This window comes from Muscardinus avellanarius (genome assembly GCF_963383645.1).
Source record: "Muscardinus avellanarius genome assembly, chromosome: 12".
NCBI classification, from domain to species: domain Eukaryota; kingdom Metazoa; phylum Chordata; class Mammalia; order Rodentia; family Gliridae; genus Muscardinus; species Muscardinus avellanarius.
Window position 1 is genome coordinate 57,769,439 of NC_137798.1, and position 19,482 is coordinate 57,788,920.

Below are 19,482 nucleotides of genomic sequence, written 5' to 3' on the forward strand. Positions count from 1 at the left end.
CCGGGCATGGTGGCGCACGCTTGTAATTCCCGCGCTTAGGAGTCAGAGACAGGAGGATCACATAGGTTCGAAGTCAGCCGTGCTGGTTTAAAAATATGAAATAGGTCTGGGAGTATAGCCCGGAGGTAGAAGGGCTTCCAGGAACTCCAGTACCACCAAAAAAAAAAAAAAAAAAAGTAGCTACTGAAAATTTTCCTATATGTGATTTGCATTATAATTCTATTAGATGGAACTGGTCTAAAAACTTGATGTGATGTGATTTAGTATTATTCTTTTTTTTTTTCAGTACTGGGGAATGAACCCAGGGGCATTCTATCTCCAAGCTACAGCCCCAGCCCTGTTGTTTATTCTGTATTTTGAAACAAGGTCTCCCTGAGTTGCAAAGGGCCCCAACCTCCCAAATGCTGGGATTACAAGCATGCGCCACCACACCCGGCTGTATTATTTTTTAATAAATAAACTCTTAAGTCTCTCAAGTAAGCCAAAAAGACTTTGGACAGGATGTATGAAATTATAAAGGTCACTTTTTAGCATTATAACTCCTTATCGTGCCTGAGTGATTTCTCTGTTTCTTTCAACCAATTGCTTCTATTCCAGTGCTTTATTCTCAGTGTTTCCACTGGCTCTTTCCTCACTGTTGATTTATCTTCGCGCTGCTCCATAGGACTCTCCTGTGCATCTGTTTGTTTTAGATGCTCGGGATCTTTCCTAGCGGGTTGTGGAGATGTCTCAGCATCCATCATACTCAGAAAATCATAAGCTGGAAGAGGAGGTTTCCATTCCTCAGCAGATAAAATTGCTGAAAGAAACAACCAAGGCTAGTGGTTAACATCAACAAAATCATCAAATGAAAATACTAGAAAATAAGCCGGGCGTGGTGGCGCACACTTGTAATCCCAGCATCTGGGAGGCTGAGACCGGAGGATCGCGGTTCGCAAACAGCCTCAGCTACTTAGTGAGGCCTTCTGCAACTCGGTGAGACCCTTTTTCAAATAAAGAATAAAAAATTGGGCAGGGGGTGTAGCTCGGAGGTCGAATGCCTCTGGATTCCATCCCCAGACCCGCAATAAGAAAAAAGAAAATACTAGAAAATGTTTTATTTTGAAAAATATATCTGTAGGAGTAAATGCTTTACTAGTTTTGCTTATATTTTTAATGTCACTGTCAGTAAGAAATATGATAAATTTGTAATTTCTAGCTGTTTTCATGTTTTACATTACATTTATATCCCATTATTTTCTACAAAAAGATAAATATTTACAAGGAAAAGCAAGGTCCATCATTTTATTCTGGTTGACCCTTGTTGGGGTTTTAAAAAATAGCAATGAGTAATAAAATTGAACACACACAGTACAAGTTAAAATAAAAAGTCTCCTACTATCCTCCCTACTTGTCTCAAATCTCCAAAGAATATTTCTTATGTATCATTCCAGAAACAAATTCTATAACATATACATTTATTTATTATTTTGTTATTTATACAAGTGCTTCCTTATATCTTATAGCATTTTTTTTTTTATATTGGAGATTTAATCCAGGGACATTCTACCTCTAAGCTATACCCCCAGTCTTTTTTTAAATTTTTTAACAGGGTCTCATTAAGTAGCTGAACCAAGCCTTGAGCTTGCAATCTTCCTGATTCAGGCTCCCAATTACTGTAATTACAAGGTATATGCCACTATGTCCAGCTTGAAGCTTTTTATTAATAATATTCTTTCAACACTTCATGAAAAGTTCATTTTATAAAAATAATTGTAGCAAGCTATGGTGCTACACACCTTGTAATTCCATTATACATAATGGCAAATTCACACTACACATAATACTGAACTGGAGTATGTAAACCAGAACTATGTGTGTATACTTATATGTATACATATACATATATATTTTATAAATATCCATACACATATACCTTATTTCAGGATTCTGTCACAGAACAGTGTCAAAACATTATTTTAACATAGACCTTGAATCTAATAAAATCCTTACATAGTACCTTAAGAGATTTTTTTATATACTGTTTGCTCAATATAATGATCTAGGTTGCCGGGTGTGGTGGTACACGCTTGTAATCCCGCGCTTGGGAGGTGGAGGCAGGAGGATCACGCAGGTTCAAAGCCAGCCATGCTGGCTTAAGAGATCCTGTTTCCAAATAAGAAAGTAAAAAAATGGGTCTGGGAGTGTAGCCCGGACGTAGAAGGTTTTCCAGGAACCCCAGTACCACACAATGGAATAGGACAGAAAGACTAGAAACAAATCCACATATTTACTGTCAACTTATCTTCAACAAATGTGCCAAGAACATGCAACGGGAAAAGGAAGGTCTCTTCCATAAAGGTGCTGGGAAAAACAATATCCACAGGCAGAAGAAGAAATTAGATATTTATCTCACCCCATCTACAAAAATCAACTCAAAACAGATTAGAAACTTACAATTGGCACATGCTTGTAATTCCAGCATTTGGTTGGCTGAGATAGGAGGATTGCGGTTCTCTTAATTTGTTGATTTGTGAGACCCTGTTTCAAAATAAAGAATAAAAAATCAGGCTGGGGTATAGCTCAGAGGTAGAATGTCCTTGGGTTCCATCCCCAGTACTGAGAAACAAAAACAAAACAAACAAAAAACTTAAAACTACCAGAAGGAAACATGGAGAAAAGCTTCCTGACAATGGTCTTGGCAAATATCTCTAGGATATGACTTCAGAAACACAAGCAACAAAAACAAGAAGAGACAAATGGGATGCTTTTTACCAAACTATAAAGCTTCTGCTCAGTGAAGGAAACAACAGAATGGGAAGAAACATTTGCAAACCATACATCTCACGAGGATGGATATCCAAAATATATAGGGAACTCAAACAGTTCAACAGAAAGAAAACAGATAACCCAATTTAAAACTGGGCAAAGGACCTGCAGTTTTCCAAGGAAGATACTAAAGGTCTTTACAGACATATAAAAAGGTTTACAACATCACTAATAATCAGGGAAATGTAAATTAAAGCTACAATCACCTCATATTTTTTTTTGTGTATGTGTGTGTGTGTGTGTGTGTGTGTGTGTGTGTGTGTGTGTGTGTGTGGTACTGGGGGTGGAACCAGAGGCTTTTCTATCTCCGGGCTATACTCCCAGACCTATCTTTTTAAAAATACTTTTTATTTGGAAACAGGATCTCACTTAAGTTGCTGAGAGCCTCACTAAGTAGCTGAGGCTGGCTTTGAACCTGTGCGATCCTCTTGTCTCAGCCTCCCAAGCGCTGGGATTACAAGCATGTGCCACCACACCTGGATTCACCTCATACTTCTAAGAATATATTTTATCAAAATCCAAAAGGTAAGTATTGGAGAAGACACAGAGAAAATAAACACTTGTAACTTGTGGGTGGGAATGTCAATTAGTATGGCCATTACGGAAAATAGAAGTTCTTACAAAGATTAAATGGGGGTTCTTAGAAAGATTAGAAACAAAACTAGTATGTGATCCAGCAATTCCACTATGGGTGTATATTCAAAAGAATTGAAATCAGCAGGTCAAAGAGAGTTGCACTCTCATGCCTGCAGCACTATTCATGATAGCACAGATAATGGGATCAACCTGGGTCTATCAGAGGATGGATATGTATCTATGTTCACTGCACAATTCACCATTGGCAAACTATGGAACCAGCCAAGATGTTTATCAACACATGAATGGATTACAAGACTGTGGGATATGTACACAATGGAATTTTACTCAGCCATAAAGAAAAACACAATTACATCATTTAAAGGGAAATGGATGGAACTGGAGGACATCATGCTAAGTGAGATTAGTCAGTCACCAAAAATAAGAAATTGGATGTTTTTCCTAATATGCAAAAGCTAGGGAGAAATGGATAACAGAAGGAACTCTAGATGAAGAAGGAGATTCAATAGATGAGTAAATGAGGTGACCTAACTGAGGGAATGGGAGGGGGGGAGGGAAACTCTCTAAACCACATGATGTACTTAAACAAACATATCAAAGTCAATCACTAAGCCAAGCATGGGAAGGAGGGAAGAGGAGGAAATGGGGCGAGAATTGGGTAAGGGCTAATTGGATGAGATGATGTGTGTGTGTATGTCTCCACCATCTTTTATCCCATTAAGATGTATGACTACAATGCACTGATAAAAAAATTAAAAGAAGAATAACTATGAAATTTAGATAAAATTACTGCAAACTTAATTATCCTCTGACAATATTGGTGACTTACACAGATTATTTTAATTATATGGTTACTTGGTGGTTCAATAAAAAATGTGAAATTATACATTTGCTACAGTAGGCAATTTGGTTAAGAGTAGGGTCTCTCTGGATTTGTTTCATTCGGTACTTGTTAGTTGAATAACTTTTTTTTTTTTTTTTTTTTGGTGGTACTGGGGTTCCTGGAAGCCCTTCTACCTCCGGGCTACACTCCCATACCTATTTTTACATTTTTACTTGGAAACAGGGTCTCCTAAGCCAGCACGCGCGGCTGGCTTCGAACCTGCGCGATCCTCCTGTCTGTGCCTCCCAAGCGCGGGGATTACAAGCGTGCGCCACCACGCCCGGCTTTTTTTTTCTTTTTGAGGTACTGGGGATTGAACCCAGGAGCGTTCTACCTCCAAGCTACAGCCCCAGCCCTATTTTTTATTCTTTATTTTGAAACAGGGTCTCACTAAGTTGCAAGGGCCTCACTAGGTAGCTGAGGCTGGCTGTGAACCTGTGATCCTCCTGTCTCAGCCTCCCAAGTACTGTGCCACCACACCTGGCTAGTTGAATAACTTTTGACAAGTTACCTTAACCTCTCTGTCTCAGTTTTTAAATTGGAGGATGGGGATGAAAGAATATAATGACAACATCCAAAACTCTGGAGTTGTTTGGGAGAAACTGATAATTTCAGCTTGAGATACATTTGTGTGTGTGTGGTACTGGGGATGGAACCCAGGGGCCTTCTACCTCCAGGCTACACTCCCAGGCCTATTTTTTAATATTTTATTTGGAAACAGTGTCTCGTAAGCCAGAGAGGCTGGCTTCAAACCTGCGCGATCCTCCTGTCTCCGCCTCCCAAGAGCAGGGAATTACAAGCATGCATCACCACACCCAGTGAGATACATGTGTTTTTTTTTAAATACTTAAAACATCACCGGCCTTGCCTCATGGCAGGCACGAATCCTGGCCTCATAGACCCCAACACTGGCCTTGCCTCATGGCAGGCTCTGATCCCGGCCTCGCTGGCCCTGGCACGAGCCTCACCCCACAGCAGGCTCCAATTCTGGCCTCGCTAGCCCTAGCATAGGCCTTGCCTCATGGCAGGCTCCAATCCTGGCCTCACTAGCGGTGCCATCAGCCTTGTCTTAAGGCAAGCTCCTATCCCAGCCTCGCTGGCCCTAGCACTGGCCTCACACATGGCAAGCTCTGATCTTGGCCTCACTGGCCCCAGCACCAGCCTTGCTGTACAGTGGGCTCTGGTCTCTGTCACTGTGAGCAGGTTGTCTACATATGTTCCCTTTTTTCTTCCTTTTTTTTTTTTTTTTTTTTTTTGGTGGTACTAGGGTTCCTGGAAGCCCTTCTATCTCTGGGCTACACTCCACAAGACCTATTTTTTTAAAATATTTTTATTTGAAAACAGGGTCTCTTAAGCCAGTGAGGCTAGCTTTGAACCTGCCAATCCTCCTTTCTCCACCTCCCAAGCATGGGAATTACAAGTGTGCACCACCACAACTGGCATTCTTCCATTTTTTTTTTTAATACGAGAAATCATTACATGTCTTTTGCAAAAGCTGGGACCCTGAATACCTAGTGACAATGAATTTTGTCTCTCCTCCAAAGTCAGAGGTCCACAGCTTCACTTCAGAGACCAGACTCTGCTGCTCCACATGCACCCTGGCCTCCCGTGCTGCGCAGAGGAGTGCGAGTGCCATGAGGACGAATGTTTCCCAGAACACGCAGCATGGCAGCCCAACCCAGTTATGCAGGGCTCCCTCTGATACACCCCAAACCCTTTTACCACTTAGCATGTTGTCCAGAATTCCCGAGCATGTCTGGCAAAAACAGTCTACTTTTAGGGAGATTTTCTCAAAAGTTTAGGGTAGATTGGACTGGATCTGTCTGCCCCCCCAAATACTGGTCATCACTACCACTGCAGCCACCACTGCCATCTTGGTTCTCTCCTGAACACCTTTCCCACATAGCATGTTTTCCAGAATTCCCAGGCATGTGAGGCAGCAGCAGTCTACCTTTGGGGAGATTTCTTTAAAATTATAAGGTGGATAGGATTGGATCTTTGCCTCTCCCAAATACTGGCCACCGCTGCTGCATCAACTGCCATCTCGGTTCTCTTCTGAGCACCTTTTTCACACAGCATGTTGTTCCAAATTCCCAAACTTGTGCGGCGGTAGCATTCTACCTTTGGGGAGATTTCTTCAAAAGATCCAGGTGGAACTGGATCAGATCTCTGCCTCTCCCAAATACTGGCCGCCACTGCCACAGCCACCAACATCACAGTTCTCTTCCAAACACTTTTCCCACAGAGCATGTCCAGAATTTCTGAGCATGTGCAGCAGTAGCATTCTACCTTTGGATTGGTGCCTGCCATGAGGCAAGGCCGGTGATAGGGCCTCCGAGGCTGGGATCGGAGCCTGCCGAGGGGTTGAGCTGGTGCCAGGGCTAGCAAGGCCAGGATTGGAGCCTGCCGAGGGGTTGGGCCAGTGCCGGGGCCAGCAAAGCCAGGATCAAAGCCTGCTGTGAGGCAAAGACGGTGCTGGGGCTTCCAAAGCAAGTATTGGAGCCTGCCATGTGGTGAGGCCATTGCTGGAGCCAGCAAGGCCAGGATAGGAGCCTGCCTTAAGGCAAGGCCGGTGCTAGGGCCTCGGAGGCCGGGATCAGAGCCTACCATGAGGCAAGGCTGGTGCTGGAGCCACCGAGGCCAGGATCAAAGTCTGCCAGGAGTCAAGGCCAGTTCCGGGCCCAGCGAGGCCGGGATCAGAGCCTGCCATAAAGCAAGACCAGTGCTGGGGCCACCGAGGCTGGGATTGAGCCTGCTGAGTGGCGAGGCTGGTACTGGGGCCTTCGAGAGTGGGATCAGAGCCTGCAATGCAGCATGCACAGAGAAATATCACAGAAAATAAAAAATCAGATGCTTTCCCAATATACAAAAACTAGGAAGAAATGGGTAATAGGAGGAAGTCTAGTTGAAGAAAGGGCCCTATGGAGGAGCAATTAAGGTGACCTATTAGAGGGAATGAAATGGGGGAAGATGGAATCTCTTTAAAGCACACGATGTACTTAAACAAATATATCAAAGTCAATCACTAAATCAAGCATGAGATCGAGGGAGGGAGAGGGAATGGAATAGAGATTGGATAAAGGCTAATTGGATGATGTGTCCTTGTATATCCTCACAAGTTGTATTCCACTGAGGTGTTTGACTACAATGCATCAATAAAAATATATTAAATTAAAAAAAATAAAAATAAAATACTTGGAACAAGAGCTTTAGAAAATAATTATGGAATATTCACAAAATGATCTCATTTTCTTTAAAACCACTTATTTGCTTATAGAAAAATAAACTGTTATACTGAAATCTGCAACTTTAAGTTTTGGTTGTTGGTCTTTTTTTTTTTTTTTTTTGCAGTACTGGAGATGGAACCCAGGGCATTCTACCTCCAAGCTACATCCCAGCCCTATTTTTTATTTTTTATTTTTTTATTTTTTGGTGGTACTGGGGTTCCTGGAAGCCCTTCTATACCTTCGGGCTACACTCCCAGACCTATTTTATACTTTTTATTTTGGAAACAGGGTCTCTAAAGCAAGCGCGGCTGACTTCGAACCTGCGCGATCCTCCTGTCTCTGCCTCCCAAGCGCGAGGATTACAAGCCTGTGCCACCACGCCCGGCTATTTTTTATTCTTTATTTTTAAACAGGGTCTCACTGAGTTGCCAAGGGTTTCACTAGGTAGCTGAAGCTGTCCATGTACTACAATCTTCCTGTCTCAGCCTCCCAAATGCTGGGATTAGAGGCATGCACCACCATGCCTGGCTGCAACTTTAAGTTTGATAATAATAGCATGAAGGACTTATGCTTTGATAAGTCAGTGCTTTTACTGTATTTTTTTTTAAAGCAGACAAAACCCTTATGTTTGAAGATACTGGTGATGTACAGAAGCAACATGGACTCAATGAATTAAAATTCAAGAAAAAATAGGTTTTAGTCAGTGCTCTGTTGAGATGAGCCAATTGCCCACAGCTGAGGCCTTGTACTTTAGGCCTCACAATCAGAAACTGACCCAGGGATAATGTTATCAGCACATTAACATTTAATACTTATAAGCATTAATTTCAACTCATTCTAGTACTCATTAGCTATAAATAAAGTTTAAAATATATAGAATAAAATAAAGAAAAGAAGAACTTACTGATATGATTTTCTAGTCCTGCTTCTAATTTTTTAAGCCACAGTACAAGGCTTTGTTCAGTGACAGACTGGTCAGAAGGGAATACAAATACTCGGCCATCGGAATGCAGATTCACCAAAACAAGAATAGGAAGGAGAGGCAGACGCCGAAAATATGCCTGCAAGATTCCTTTCCCCACAGGAGTATTCTTTCTATAAGAGGGAACAATTCAACATATTAGTAGTTTTCTATTAACAACAAAAAAAAGTAGTATATAGGATGTTAAATTTTAACTGGTTTCATGCCAGTAAGTTTATATAAAGACATTCTAAAGCCTATGGTCTATGACTATGTTATTTTTTATCACATTTTTAAAGTTTCTTTTTAACGTGGGACATTCTTGCAGGAGATTAAAAAGGCAGCCAGTGAGTTTTCATGAAAAGCACAAATAGCTTGAAGACTTATCAATTTAGGTTTCACACAAACAATAGGTTCCTTCCGAAGGTTAGCCAAGTATCTGATCACATGTCAGCTCAAAAGGCTACATTAGTAGAAAATTACAGATGCTTCTTTTTATTGCTACTCCCTTTCCAAGTAAAACCATGCCTTTGCTCAGGAAAAAAAAAAAAAAGAATTGATTTAATTTTATTTATTTATTTATTTTTTGCTATCTTTAAATTTTTTTAAATTTATTTTTTATTGGTACACTGTATTCATACATCATAGTGGGATACAAACATAAATGCTGTATTCATAGCATTTAATGTAACACAAGGCACACATCTAGCAAACACGCCAGGGAATACTGCTGATGGATGGCCTGAAATCTTTCTACAACATTATTGTCTGAACTATAAAAATATAGAAACAATGAAAAAGGAACTGAAGGAAAAGGCCAAAATATTACAATGCTTACTTTTTTATACTTGCCAGATTTTTTCAATAAACATCAATTACTTCTAAAATAAAATGTCATTCATTAATAAATTATTCATAGGACAAAATTCAATCTAAAGCAGGACATCTTGGACTCTGTCTGAGGGGATTTTGTTACTAAAATATCATGATGACATATTTGGTCCCAGTATATTAACTCCAAATTTTGGAGTTTCATTTCCTAATGAAAATCTAATAATAGTTATATTTATTTTATTTCTTACATCTAAAAAGTTAAAATATACTTACAGATTTAACCAGCAAGGAGTAAGAAAATCCAAGTGTTTCTGTTTTGTGAGTGTTAATATTACTTTTCTATACTGAGGATTTATGCTGCCATCACTGAACAAAATAAGCAATGGTTTCTGAAGTCTTAAGTAAGTGGGAAGATTTTCCACAGTGATTTCTGGCTGTTAAAATAGAAAGACCAAAAATCATGGGGGCGATCATAGATTGAAATATAATACATTCAAATAATTAATGCAATTTCAGTTCATAAATAAATTTTTTCAAACACACTTTCTTTTAAATAGAGACTGTACCATATTGCTACCTATGAATCTCCAGTTCTTATCCAATCCTACATCATCTTAATAATGAAATATCTTCAGAATAAAATTGCTAGCCCAGGTACATGGGTGCTTGCCTGTAATCCCAGTACTTGGGAGGCTGCCAATGTGGTAGCTTAGTGAGAGCCTGTTTCAAAATAAGAATAAAAAGGGCTGGGGTGTAGCTCAGTGATAGAACCCCCCCTGGGTTCAATATACAGCACCCCCCCCACAAAATTACTAATATACTTTGAGAATAAGTTAATGCTCCTGGTAATTTTATATGTTGAAATCTAGACCAGATTAGCCAATAGACACATGACAAACAATTTTTTTTTTTTTTTTTTTTTTTTTTTTGCGGATCTGGGGATGGAACCCAGGGGCATTCGACCTCCAAGCTACACCCCTGCCCTAATTTTTTATTCTTTATTTTGAAACCGGGTCTCACTGAGTTGCAGAGGGCCTCACTAAATAGCTAAGGTTGTCTATGAACCGTGATCCTCCGATCTCAGCCTCCCAAATGCTGGGATTATAAGCGTGTGCCACCACATCTGGCTGACAAACAAAATTTTTATAGTTTTCCATAAGTTGAAATTTAACAATATAATCTTTCTTTTAAAGTTTATGATTACTTAAAAATTAATAAAATTTTACTTCCAAGATTGTAGATTTTTGGCATACTTAAAATAATCAAAAGCCAAATTCTTCCTCTTGAGTTTAAAGTAATTGAAAGAATTTTATAATAAATGATTAGAAATCTAATCCTTTTAACATTTTTATTATTAATCAAAATATAGTAACTATTTTTAAAATGTATTTATAGAAGACAAGTTGTCTAGGCTATTAGTAACAAGAATCTTCTAGAAAGAGCCAGAAGCAATATTAATGTATTTATAGCACAATGGTGGAGTGCTTGCTTTGGTACCACCTTAGGCCAAACACTGTCTTTCGTGGAGAATGCAGACATCATGTCTTACTTAGTCCCCACAATATCTCTACTAGGGTTACTATGCTTAAGGTGCTATGATGACTTCCCATGTATAAACTCAGAGGCAGAGTAGGGACCATACAATAAAGAATCAGGCAAGGGTTTGGAACTAGCCACTCTGACTTTTTGAAATTAATTTGCTTTTTAACTAGCTTTACCCTAAATTAAGTGCCTTAATTCAACTCCAGCTGCACTAGTCTCAGCAAGATAGGTAAACTTTTAGCATTGGACAAGAAAAGCTGTTTGTAAAAGGAATTGAACAAAACAGACCAACCCAATGAGTCTTCAGTCCACAAAACATGATGTCCCAAGCCACTCAAAGCCAGCGAACTGGGTACTAATGTACACTAACTTTAAAACATCTATATTATAAAATATACTCACAAATGTTTCCAGTAATGCATTTGTTATTATTTGAACTATGTCTTGTGTATGGGTGCTAGCCAGTGGAATGCTCTCTATTTTTCCTTCTTTGTGTCTTGCAAGCAGCAGGGCTGGAAGGGTTGTGGCATACTTATTTGACCTATGGAGAAATGTAGTATTAAAATTCAAAATATTGCAAGTCATCAAAGTATGAAAAATTAGGCCAGCAATTCATAGTGGAAGGCAGCGAATGAAAAATTCTACTGCTAAGAAAAAATAACTCAATTTTTAGACAAACTTATCTCTCTGTGAGAGATTGGAAGAAGCTCAGGAACCTTGAAGACCTCAATTAAAAGAAAGCAACAGATAATAATCTAGCTATATTTTTGCTTCCACACAATCTACTCATCAAGAAAATATCTAAGTAGGTTTTTTTTTTTTTTTGGTACTAGGGGTAGAACCCAGGGGCTTTTCTATACTCCCAGACCTATTTTTTACTTTATTTGGAAACAGGGTCTCACTAAGTTGATGAGAGCCTCACTAAGTAGCTGAGGCTGGCTTCAAACCTGTGCGATCCTCCTGTCTCAGCTAGGATAACAAGCATGCGCCACCACGTCCAGCTCTCTAAGTAGGTTTTGGAACACACCGAAAGGCTCTCAGCCTTTGTGTACTGCACACCACACTGCCAAGTAAGGAGATGTAACACCTATGAGAAACCTACTACCTGCCAGGCACTTCACTTAACTCTCAGAACATCCCCATAAATTAGGCCCTATCAACCCATCTTACAGATGAAGAAATGGGATCAAGAGAGTGATACACGGCAGCTACTGAATTCAATATGGTTCTCCAGACACAGAGTGGGTACTCTCCCCACTGAGACTAGAGCCCAAAATCAACCTCCCACCATTTTTGCTAACAAAACCTGAAAGGAAATTCTCTGAATAGGAAAAATGTCTTATGTGAATTACCAGTGAGGTATTTAATGAAATATAGACATTATAGTATTACATGGGTTAAAAGAGTAGAAATCTAGTCTTCAGTTCACTTAAAGGAGCCTCTTAATTGACCACAAGTTTGTTATAAACAAAACACTCCGTAAACTACTTGTTTGGCTTTTTGAGGTTTTTTTTTTTTTTTTTTTTTTTTTTTTTGGTGGTACTGGGAGTGGAACCCAGAGGCTTTCTACTTCCGGGCTATACTCCCAGACCCATTTTATATTTTATTTGGAAACAGGGTCTCACTAAGTTGCTGAGAGCCTCACTAAGTAGCTGAGGCTGGCTTCGAGCCTGCGCAATCCTCCTGTCTCAGCCTCCCAAGTGTGGGGATTACAAGCGTGCGCCACCACACCCGGTTTGTTTGGCTTTTTGAATTGTAATTAAATGCATATTGATATTAGAAAAAAGTAGGTGATTAATATTATTATATGGGTAGATTTCATATTTCCTGGTTCAAGAATTTTTTTAAATTGCTGATTTCACAGAATGAACCAAAGTTTCACCATCAACTAGTGTTTGAAAGATTTAAACTCAGAAATCACAATTAGGAAGATTATAGTCAGAAGGTAAGAAATACAAATTTATTGTGGTTTAACAAGTCCACTTGAAAGTGAACCTTAATCCAGGTGTGGTGGAGCTTGCTTGTAATCCCAGCATTAGAAAGGCTGAGACTGGAGGATCGCGGTTCACGGACAGCCTCAACTACTTAGTGAGGCCCTCCGCAACTTAGTGAGACACTGTTTCAAAAATAAAGAATAAAAAATAGGGCTGGGGTGTAGCTCGAAGGTAGAATGCTCCTGGGTTCTATCATCAGTACCGCAAAAAAAAAAAAAAAAGTCAGAAACTTTACTGTACACCAACTATAAATCCACTGAAAAAGAAATTCAGAAAACAATTCCACTCAGGATCTCCCACAAAAAAATAAAATATTTAGGAATAAACTTAACCAAGGAGGTAAAAGATCTCTACAAAGAAAACTATAAAACATTGAAAAAAGAAACCAAAAAGGATCTTAGAAGATGGAATGATCTTCCATGTTCATGGATTGGCAGAATAAATATCATTAAAATGGCCATCCTTCCAAAAGTGATCTACAGATTCAATGCAATGTCCATTAAACTACCAAGATCGTTCCTCACAGACATAGAAAAATCAGTCCTTAAATTTATTTGGAATAACAAAAAGCCCAGAATAGCCAAGGTAGTTCTCAGCAACAAAAACCACGCAGGAGGAATCACAATACCTGACTTTAAACTATACTACAAAGCCACTGTAATAAAAACAGCATGATACTGGCACAAAAAGAGATACATAGACCAATGGAGCAGAATAGAAGACCCAGAAACAAACTCACACACTTTCAGCCAATTGATTTTTTACAAAGGGGCCAAAAACATGTACTGGAAAAAAGATACCCTGTTCAACAAATGGTGTTGGCAAAACTGGCTAACCATCTGCAGAAAACTGGAAATTAATCCCACTATCTCACCCTGCACAAGAGTCAATTCAAGATGGATCAAAGACTTGGAAATTAAACCAGAGACCTTGAGGTTCCTTGAAGAGGGCATAGGTCCAACACTGCAACACATAGGCACAGATAAACACTTTCTCAACAAGACCCAAAAGGCATAAAAAATTAAAAGTTGAATTAATACATGGGATTGCATGAAACTGAAAAGCTTCTGTTCAGCAAAGGAAACTGTCAAGAACCTCAACTGAGAGCCAACAGAATGGGAGAAGATTTTTGCCACCTACACCTCCGATAGAGGACTAATATATAGAATAAACAGAGAACTCAAGAAACTCAACACTAAAAAAAAAAAACAAATCATCCAATCAAAAAATGGGCAAGCAAACTAAATAGACACAACAAAAAAAGAAATTCAAATGGCCAATAAATGCATGAAAAAATGCTCAACATCATTGGCAATCAGAGAGATGCAAATCAAAACTACCCTGATATTTCACCTAACTCCAACTAGAATGTCAATCATTCAAAACACAAACAACAACAGATGCTGGCGAGGATGTGGAGAAGTGGGAACTCTAAAACATTGTTGGTGGGATTGCAAATTAATGCAACCACTTTGGAAAACAGTATGGAGAATCCTCAGAAGAATGGGAACAAATCACCATTTGATCCAGCAATACCACTTCTGGGTTTCTACCCAAAAGATAGGAAACCAAACTACCAAACTAATGCATGTGTATCTATGTTCATAGCTGCACAATTCACCATAGCCAAATTATGGAACCAGCCAAGATGTCCATTAACAGAAGAATGGATTACAAAACTGTGGGATATGTACACAATGGAATTTTACTCAGTCATTAAAAAAAAGCCACTCAATTACATCATTTTCAGGGAAATGGATGGAACTGGAGGACATTATTCTAAGCAAGATTAGTCAGTCACAAAAAATAAGAAATCAGATGCTTTCCCTAATATGTGAGAGTTAGGGAGAAATGAGTCATAGGAGGAACTCTAGATGAAAAGGGAAATCCTATAGAGGAGCAAACAAGGTAACCTAAATGAGGGGATGGGAGGGGGGAAGAAGGAAATTCTCTAAAACACACAATGTACTTAAACATATCGAAGTCAACCACTAAGCCAAGCAAGGCAGGAGGGATGGAGAGGGAATGGGGTGGGAACTGAGTAGGGGCTAAATGGGTGATGTGTACATGTATGTCCACACAAGTTTTTTACCCGAATATGATGTATGAATATAATGCCACCAATAAAAAATTAAAAATAAATAGCCTGATACCTACCAGATTTTCCTAAAAGAAAATAAAAAATATTTTTGTTGTGCTATCTTCATGTGTAAAGACAAGCAATACATTATTTAAACAGCTTTTTCCTCCCTGAAATTAAAAGAGCAATAAACTTACAATATCCAAACGTCCTCTTCAGAATAAATTCCAGTCATGACACAGCCTTTTAAGTAGTTTCCTGCTTCAGTGAAATCTTCTTTTGCTATAAATAAAAGGTATGACAAAATTATGAAACCTTTAATATTATGTTGTTTAATTGACAGTAGTATTTCATAATTATTTAATTACAAAAACTAATTATTTAAATTCAGCCACCATACATAACTTAGTGGTTCTAAAATAAATCCTGATGGTTCTAAAATTAATGTTTTTAAGACATTGGATTTCTAAATAAATGTAAACTGATGTAATGCAACTGATGTAATGCTTCCTTTTAAAAAGTAGTCTACATGTAATTTCTAGTACTTTAATCATTCTAGGTGTATAAATAAACATTTGTTGATATGTATGGGGAGGGCTACTGAGGTTTGGAACCAGGGGCATTCTACCTCCGGCCTAGACCCCTAGCTCTATTTTATTTTTATTTTGAAACAGGGCCTTGCTAGGTTGATGAGAGCCTCACTACTTGTTGAGTCTGTTCTCACACCTGCAGCCCTTCTATCTCAGCCTCCCAAATACTGGGGTTATAGGCATGTGACACCATGCCTACCTTTGTTGACTTTTTAAATTTACTCCTAAAGGCAGGGTAAATGGAAACAGGCACTCATAGATATAAACTTTCCTCTTAGGACTGCCATTACAGTGTCCCAGAGATTGTTGTACCTCAATTCTTGTTTGAGTCTAAGAATTTTAAAATTTCTTCCAGTAACTATAAGTATTCCTAACCCCTAGATCTTGGTTTCAACTTCAATTTTCCACTAAAAGAAACCTGGACTCTTTTGAATGATGGCTGATTCCAGGAGTGGGCTGATAAAACCTTGTGCCAAAAAGACAAGTTTAAAGAATAACAAAGACATGCTATTTATTTATTTATTTATTTATTTACTTCTTTGGTGGTAGTGGCCATGGAACCTACCAATTTTATATTTTATAAAATATAAAATAGGCCAAGACCTATTTTATATTTTATTTGAAACAGGGTCTCACTAAGTTGCTGAGAGCCTCAGTAAGTAGCTGAGGCTGGCTTCGAACCTGTGCGATCCTCCTGTCTCAGCCTCCCAAGTGTGGGGATTACAAATGTGCACCACCACGCCCGGCCAACAAAGGCATGTTAAAAGGACATAGAAATCAAACTGAAGGGGCTCCCGTTGACTAAATCTGGAACAATTTGAGCAAACTAATGAGAATAAATGATCATACCCAATCAAATAAAATAAGAATTCAGGAATCCATACTGATAAACAAATTAGAAAGTTCTGTCTTAAAGTAGTATACCAACTAATAAATGTATAGGAAAGACAGAGTTAGAAAATATCCATTTGGCAACAATAATAGTTAGATTTTTCTAAGAGTTGTAGATTTTTCAGGCAATGGATTCTAAAGCTGGAATGCAAAATATAATAAAAAAACAGGACATTTACAGAGTTTTTAATTCTTTCCCCATGAAGCATGTATTAATTACATGCAACAAGTAGTGATTTTCTGGTAGAGGGACTTGGTAGACATATTCAGGAGAAGACATTTCTGCCCTCTTGCAACTCATATTGTGTATCTTCAAACCATTAGAATAAATCAGTATGAATGATAAATCAACATCTGATACTAATAAGTGCTCAATACTACTAGTTAGCTTTTATCAATAAAACACACACTTAAAAGTTACTGGATTCATAATATCTTTTTCATTATATCGTCCCTCATTTAACAGACGTCAAAGGTTCAACGACCATCATGTAAATGTCTGCCAAAAGCACAAACAAACCTAAAAGAAATAAAGAGAATACTTACAGTGACATGATGAAAAAGGATACCCAAAACACACACACTATGCTTCTGAATTTTATTGAAAGATGATGACATCTAAATTTTCTCATCATTTTAGGAGAAATATAAACAAGTACACTGTTTCTTATGTTAATCCCCTACATAAACACAATATGAAAAATTCCTACCAGTTTTTCCAAAGAAAACAGTTTCTCTGTGAATGAATCAGTATCCTAACTTGTATGTTTTAATTTATTATATAATGATAAGATGAAAAAAAATCATCTTTCTGCTTCTAGTTGGTACCAGATTGCTCAGGGCTAAATTGAATGATCAACTGCAGTGTTTTCTGGACTTTCTATGTAATTATTCCCTACTTTTTTATTGTATAACTCTTACCCTTGTTTGACAATTTTACTGTATTTGTGCAATTTATTATATGAAGACTCATATTCTTCTAGGAAGGAGGCCTAATGTAAACAATTGCTACAACTTAATTTTCACTCAAATATTGTGGTAGGAGAGAAGGAAGTGGGGAGCAAAACAGAAAATAAAGAAAGTAAATGTTGCTGGGCATGGTGGTGCACGCTTGTTAATCCCCGCACTTGGGAGGCGGAGACAGGAGGATCGTGCTGATTCGGAGCCAGCCTTGCTGGCTTAAGAGACCCTGTTTCCAAATTAAAAAAATATAAAATAGGTCTGGGAGTGTAGCCCAGCAGTAGAAGGGCTTCCAAGAATCCCAGTATCACCACTAAAAAAAAAAAAAAAAAAAAAAATAGGGCTGGGGGTTTAGCTCAGAGGTAGAATGACCTGGGTTCAATTCCTAGTACCAAAAATTAAATAAAAATAAAAATTAATAAAAATAAAAAATGGATGGGTATGTAGCTCATAAGTAGAATGCCCCTGGGTTTAATCTCCAGTATATATCCATATACATACATATATATACACATGTACATACATACATATATGTAGAAATTATACACACATATATATGCAATAAATTGGTAGAAAGCAAAATTTAAAATGCAAGTATAATCTGAGATGGGGTTATTTCCCTCATACAAATATCCTCAAAATATTTCATTCATAATTTGGAATTCATCTAAGAGGAAAGAAAAATAAGAAGTAGGGAGTTTGCTAGATAAATGGCAAGAGTTAGCACAGTGAAGGCAACATTAAAGTTTTGTTACCCATTCAAGAGAGTAACAAGTAACATTCTCAGAAATACAATTGGTCAGAAAATGGCCTTGTATATACTCTTCCTTTAAAACTTACTGAAAGACACATTCCTGTGAATCAAGCAATACAGAGTAAGAATCAAAGCATGATAGTTTATAACATCATGGAAAACTGTTAAAGTAAAAATAATTTTATGATCAGTTTATCAAAATTGGACACAATAACATTAATTTGAGATTAATAAAAATAAGGTGAATTGATATACAGAGGTGTAGGCATGTACATAGATGAATTAATAGATTAATATGCAGGTATGTACAGCACTGGTAGAATATAACTGGTAGGTTTATGGGTGTTCACTCTACAATCTTTCAATTTTGTTGTATTTTGAAATCTTCATAATAAAAATCTGGAAAGCAATTGCAAAAGCTTTTGGAAAGACAAATGTATAATCCAAAAAAGCCAATTAATAATGATAACCTGAGTCCATAATATGATGCATATATAGAGAAAAAGACCATAAAAGAAATTAAAAGTTCCTTCACCTTCCACAAGAGAGAGTTAAAATCATTAAATACTCTTTACAGGTTCAATTTTTTAAGAACTTTTTTTCTAGCCCTATAGAAAATATAAGCAAAAGAAATACACTCTATACAGAAAAAAGGAAACGTAACACAAGCAGCTAATATCCAGTAAGTTAACGGAATAAACATAAACAGCTAATGTTCATTTAGAAAAGACAAAAGGCAAAAGAGACAAGAAACAGAAAATATTTAAACAGATACATATACACAGAGAAATGAATTTAATGTGGTGATGTGAAATCACATATAAGTGGAGGAGAAAAGGACAGTTGTTAACTATCTGGAAAACACTAACTTGATCTCTATCTTTATACCATGCACTAATATATGGTTAAAATAAAAAAAATCAAAGCATACAGTCAGAGCACAAAGGCAATCTATACAACAAAGCATTTGCAAATATAATATCTAATAAAGGGTTAATATCCACAATATATACAGAACTTCCAAAACTCAGCAACAAAAAATACAAATAATCCCATGCTTAAAAATGAGCAAAGAAGCCGGGCGTGGTGGCGCACGCTTGTAATCCCCGCGCTTGGGAGGCCGAGACAGGAGGATCGCGCAGGTTTGAAGCCAGCCGTGCTGGCGTAAGAGACCCTGTTTCAAAAATATAAAATAGGTCTGGGAGTGTAGCCCGGAGGAAGAAGGGCTTCCAGGAACCCCAGTACCACCAAAAAAAAAAAAAAAAAAAAAAGTGAGCAAAGAATAGACATTTCTCCAAAGACAATATTCAAATAGCCAACAAACATAATTTTAAAAAGGTTCCAAACTACTAGTCTCTAAG

General features: G+C 37.9%; 1 protein-coding gene across 1 annotated transcript in view; it reads right to left on the reverse strand.

Moving 5' to 3' along the window:
- Window positions 1–533: 533 nt before the first annotated feature.
- The window catches only part of TXNDC16 (thioredoxin domain containing 16), a gene marked incomplete at both ends in the record, with an annotated part of 88,861 nt that continues 69,912 nt past the window's right edge, over window positions 534–19,482 (reverse strand). The window contains 5 exons of the mRNA XM_080707827.1: window positions 534–799; window positions 8,420–8,610; window positions 9,584–9,744; window positions 11,255–11,393; window positions 15,124–15,208. Coding sequence (XP_080563953.1) covers window positions 534–799; window positions 8,420–8,610; window positions 9,584–9,744; window positions 11,255–11,393; window positions 15,124–15,208 — 842 coding nt within the window. The remainder of the gene's footprint in view (window positions 800–8,419; window positions 8,611–9,583; window positions 9,745–11,254; window positions 11,394–15,123; window positions 15,209–19,482) is intronic.